This window comes from Blennius ocellaris (genome assembly GCF_963422515.1).
Source record: "Blennius ocellaris genome assembly, chromosome: 3".
In the NCBI taxonomy this organism is placed as follows: domain Eukaryota; kingdom Metazoa; phylum Chordata; class Actinopteri; order Blenniiformes; family Blenniidae; genus Blennius; species Blennius ocellaris.
Genome location: NC_137652.1, coordinates 3,314,102 through 3,319,101, shown reverse-complemented (window position 1 = coordinate 3,319,101; position 5,000 = coordinate 3,314,102). Strand labels below are relative to the sequence as shown.

At 55.3% G+C, this 5,000-nt stretch overlaps 1 protein-coding gene across 1 annotated transcript in view; it reads left to right on the top strand.

The window, feature by feature from the left end:
- Positions 1–4,773, top strand: part of LOC308145458 (axin-2-like) — a 14,462-nt gene extending 9,689 nt beyond the window's left edge. The window contains 7 exon segments of the mRNA XM_080516910.1: positions 736–876; positions 1,489–1,706; positions 1,708–1,899; positions 1,994–2,143; positions 2,628–2,864; positions 2,993–3,085; positions 4,526–4,773. Of these exon segments, the coding sequence (XP_080373036.1) occupies positions 736–876; positions 1,489–1,706; positions 1,708–1,899; positions 1,994–2,143; positions 2,628–2,864; positions 2,993–3,085; positions 4,526–4,655 (1,161 nt within the window). The 3' untranslated portion in view covers positions 4,656–4,773.
- Positions 4,774–5,000: the final 227 nt, after the last annotated feature.

Sequence of the window (5,000 nt, the reverse complement as noted above, 5' to 3'; positions counted from 1 at the left end):
CTATCCTCTCCCTCCCTCTCTCCCTTCCTTCTCTCTCGCTTTCTGCCACCATTGCCACTTCACCCAAGCACGTCTCAATCCTCTTCCGCTTTTTTTTTTTTTTTTTTCATGCTGTTAATTTTGTCCCCCCTCTCTCCCTCTTTCTTCCTCACTCTCTCTCTCTCTTCTCTGTCGATATCTGGCTTTTATTCGGAGATTTAAAGCTGCGTGTCCCTCCACCCCTAGTGTGCGTTTGATGTTTGACAAGGGCCCTTTGAAGTGTGCTGACTTCAGAGGCAGCCGAGCTGATGGCTTGGTCGGGCTACAGAGGGTGCAGGCGGGGGGCCTCCCCTCCGAGCGAGACCAACTGCTACCCCGTCACTGCTACCCCGTCCCCCCCCCCCACTCCCCCCCCCCCCCCCCCCCCCCCCTCGCCCGGCAGCCTGGCACTGCCAAGGGCACTGGGCAGGAGAAGATCTGGGACGGGCCGGGCAGCAGAGGAGGTTCAGGTTAGCTCGGCGGGGGGGCAGGGGGGCCGGGGGGGGGGGCAAGGGCACGCGGATTAGACCCTTTTTGAATAGTGGCAGGCTTTTTTTTTTTTTTTTGGAAGGAGATAGGATTAGGGCAAGGGCAGTGGATTAATGCGCCATATTGCATCCGTCAGAAGCGCTAAGCAGTCGCCGTCGTCGCACTCCCACACACTAACGGGCCGTCTCTCTCCCCCCCCCCCCCACCCGCCTGTTGTTCCTCCCGCAGAGGACGTACCGGCTGCCGAAGGAGATGACCCCCGTGGAGCCGTCGGCCTTCGCCGCCCAGCTCATCGCCCGGCTGGAGAAGCTGAAGCGGGAGCAGGACACGATGAGTTCGCTGGAGGAGAGGCTGCAGCAGATCCAGGAGGTAAACCCCCCCCCCATACCCACCCCCCCCCACCCGACACAGACACTTTCATCAAGCCTATAAAAAATCGTTAGCTCAGGATGGCGCTTCTCTGCAGCACTTACAAAAGCCTTTCGCGCCGGCTCCTAGCATGTCGAAGAACAGGGTACAGACCGAGGGATTTAAAAGTCTGTCTCAGTTTTACCCCCCCCCCCCCCCCCTCCCCCACTCCCCCCTCCTCCTCTGTCCCGGACTATTTCATCTGGAGGAACTTTCAAACTTATGTTTCTAGACACCACTTGGAAGTTCCTTCAAATAGTTAGCACTTAGTTCCTCTCCAGTGGCACGTTTGCTGAATCTGTGTAGTGCCAGTCTCTTTGTGCGGCGCAGGCACACTCTGCATTATAGATGAAGCGCGCCCAGAGCCTGTTAGCGGAGATAACAGGGCGGCAAAAAGGGGAAACTCAAATCAAGTTATCCCAGCGTTTGCTCTCGCCGGCTTCAGAGGACGATAGATATAAGTTCATGTAAGCTGAGACTTAAATTCCGTTCGCCGGCGTGCGAAATGCGCGCCTCCGTCGCCTCGACGTTAAAAAAAAGAAATAAATAAAAGCGTCCCTTTTCCCTGTGCAGGAGGAGGAGCGGGAGGAGAGCGTGGACCTGACCCTCCACCACCCCCTGGTGCCCGGGGGGGGTCAGTGCGAGGAGGACCCGCAGGCCATCCTGGACGAGCACCTGTCCCGGGTGCTCAAGACGCCCGGCTGCCAGTCGCCCGGCGTCGCCCGCCACTCGCCCCGCTCGCGCTCGCCGGACCGGACGGCCGTCGCCGTCGCCGTCGCCGTGTCCCCCGGCCCCCGGGGGGACGCCCTTCTTCGGTGCTTATCCCGGACCGGGCCGGCCGTCCACCAAGCACATCCACCACCACTACATCCACCATCACCACGCTGGGCCCAAGACCAAGGAGCAGATCGAGGCCGAGGCGGCCCAGCGCGTGCAGTGCCTCTGCCCTCAAGGGGGCGCCAATTACTCCGACTTCACACCTGCGTGAGTGCGCGCCCCCCCCCCTCCCCCCCCGCTCGGTGTCGGCTCTTGCCCCGCCCCTCCCCGGTGGTAACGACGCCCTCTCTCGTCCTTCCAGCCGCTGCAGCACTTTGTCCAGACGGCCCCCGAAGGCGTCCGAGGAGGGCGTGACCTCGCCGCGCCTTCCCCTCGTCGCCACCGACCGCTCTCAGAATGTTTGGCAGTGGATCCTGGAGAGCGAGCGGCAGGGCAAGCACAAGCCACACAGGTGAGGCGGCTCTTGACGGCGGTTCGGCCCAGTTGAGGCGCAGAGTCGGACGACCTCTTAACTCTCAGTGTAGCTTCTACGTGACGAGTCACACACACTTGGTTTGGCCGATCAGGCAAAACACACAACGGCCGTGGAACAATCAGTCCAACTGGGCGGGTCATCAGCCCATTTTATAAAAAAAAAATACATTGTTAAATACATTACAGTCATTCCAATGTGCTTTTATAGAGAGCATCTAGCGTTATTCATTTACTCCATACTGGCTGGTGGTGAACTACGTCTGTAGCCACAGCCTGACGGAAGCGAGGCGGCCATTTTGGCAGTTCAGGGTTCAGTGTCTGGCCCAAGGACACTTTGGCAGATGAGATCGAACCTGCGACCTTCCGATCGGGAGACGACCGCCCTACCCAAGCGAGCCATACCGTGCCCAAAAGCCATAGGTCTGACTGACTGTTCCTCCCCCTTCCCTTCCTCCCCGCAGCACTCAAGGCCTAAAGAAGTCCAACCCGTTGGACTGCAAAGCCCCGCCCGGCCGCACCAACTCCTCCTGGGGCGGCGGCGGCGGCGTCGGCAACGGCGCCCACCTCCGCGGCCACCACCCCAGCCACCCGTTCATCCAGGACCCCGCCATGCCGCCGCTACCTCCGCCCAACACCCTGGCACAGCTGGAGGAGGCCTGTCGGAGGCTGGAGGAGGTTTCCAAGCCCGCCAAACAAAGGTAAGGCCACCCCCCTTTTCTCTCGTCCTACCACATTTGGACGGAGCGCCACGCCGAGCGGCGTCCGGCGGGGCGTCTCCGTGAGAGTCGGAGCCGCGGGGAGTCGTTGACGTGTCGCCCGTTCGCAGGCATTCAACAGCAGCCAGCTGCCTTCAGAGAGACCGGAGTCACCCGGCCGCTGCCTTCACGCCTCTCGCCGGCTCTGGACTCCCCACAGACGAGTACGACCCTCTTCTTCCTCTCCTCCTCCTCCTCCTCCTCTTCCTCTCCTCCTCCTCCTCTTCTTCCTCTCCTCCTCCTCCTCCTCCTCCTCCTCCTCCTCAGGACGGAACAACCCCGTCTCTGTTTGGTGCTGCTCATTTCTTCTCATTTCCACTTTTCCAAATTTCCTTCCACACTCGGATGCTTCTTTTCTTCTTCTTCTTCTTCTTCTTCTTCTTCTTCTTCTCCTCCTCCTCCTCCTCTTCTTCTTCTTCTTCTTCGTCTTCTTCTTCTTCTTCTTCTTCATCTTCTTCTTCTTCTTCTCCTCCTCCTCTTCTTCTTCTTCTTCTTCTCTTCCTCCTCTTCTTCATCGTCTTCTTCTTCTTCTCCTCCTCCTCTTCTTCATCGTCTTCTTCTTCTTCTCCTCCTCCTCCTCTTCTTTGTCTTCTTCTTCTTCTCCTCCTCCTCCTCTCTTTGTCTTCTTCTTCTTCTCTTCCTCCTCTTCTTCTTCTTTGTCTTCTTCTTCTTCTTCTTCTCTTCCTCCTCCTCTTCATCGTCTTCTTCTTCTTCTTCTCCTCCTCCTCCTCCTCCTCCTCCTCTTCTTCCCCGAGCATTCCCTTTGCTTTCCAAGTCCGCGTTTCCGCCCTCCTCCCTCCCAGATTTCCTCGCTCGTCTCTTCAAAGCGAGAAGCTGTGAGTCAGCATCGCTTCGTCTTTGAACTCCTCTCCTCTCACTTTTTAATCATTTAAGATTAAACATGCTTTAATATGGAATCTTAGCTTCCCACCCAACTCCCAACACACACCCTCTCTCCAACACACACACACACACACACACACACACACTCACTCTCTCCACCAGGCGCGTGGAAGTTGCTGCTGGTGATTCAACATCTGCCCACAGCTGCACTCCAACGATCGATTTCAACCTGTTGATGCTGAAAGTGCCTGTATTGGGACTGTTGCTGTTCGTAGAGCACAAATTATATTGTATAGAAAGTATTTAAAAAAATGTTTTGCACATCAAAGTAAATGACACTCAAATAATCCAGTTTAATACCTCATATTGGTTTTCAGAGTTCAGTGTCCAATCAGAATTGGAAGGTGGAAATAGTGATTTTTGGTTGTTTAAATGCAATTCAACAGACTTTATTATCGCTATAAATGTTTATTCCCGCCGACTTTTGAGTCAACGCCATTTATCTGCACTGTGAAGTTAAAATGTTCGACATCCACAGATTTCATTGACTCCTATTGTCCTTGTTTTATCACGGTTGGCAGGATTTGGCTTCTCGTCATAACTCAGTGTCTGTGATGGATTCATGATCCATGAAGGCAGAAGACAGCCGAGAGACGTAGCTTTGCTCACATGTACGAGTCTCTCAGGAAGGAAGATGCTCAGTAGCCACCAGAATCCGAATTTTTAATTCTTTAATTCAAGTTACCGTTTTGTATTTTCAGGTCTAAAGAACTGGTGGTCACCTACTTCTTCTGCGGCGAGGAGATTCCCTATCGCAGCATGATGAAGACCCACTGCCTCACCCTGGGTCACTTCAAGGAACAGCTCAGCAAGAAAGGCAACTACCGGTAAATCAACACGCAATCGCCGTCTTCCGTGGGACATTCAGGCTCCGTTTTCTGTTTCCGCGGCAACAGCAGAAACATGAAGTAGAAATGCAAGTTTTCACGTCTGCGTTGTTTGTTTGTTTTTTGTAATGAAGCCACACACGGAGGACGGACGACCAAGTTAGGGCTATTGTGATGGTGGCTATCAAAATAAAAGTCCCGGGGGCGTCTGAATCAACGGTTTTAAAAAGTCTCGCGGGTCGTCGGTCCCACCGTCTAGTGGTGAGACGTTGGAAGTGTGTCGGTTGCGTCGCCGGGTGTTAAAGCTGCGGTCAAGCTGGTCAACTGGGTGATAGTTGAAGAGGAACGG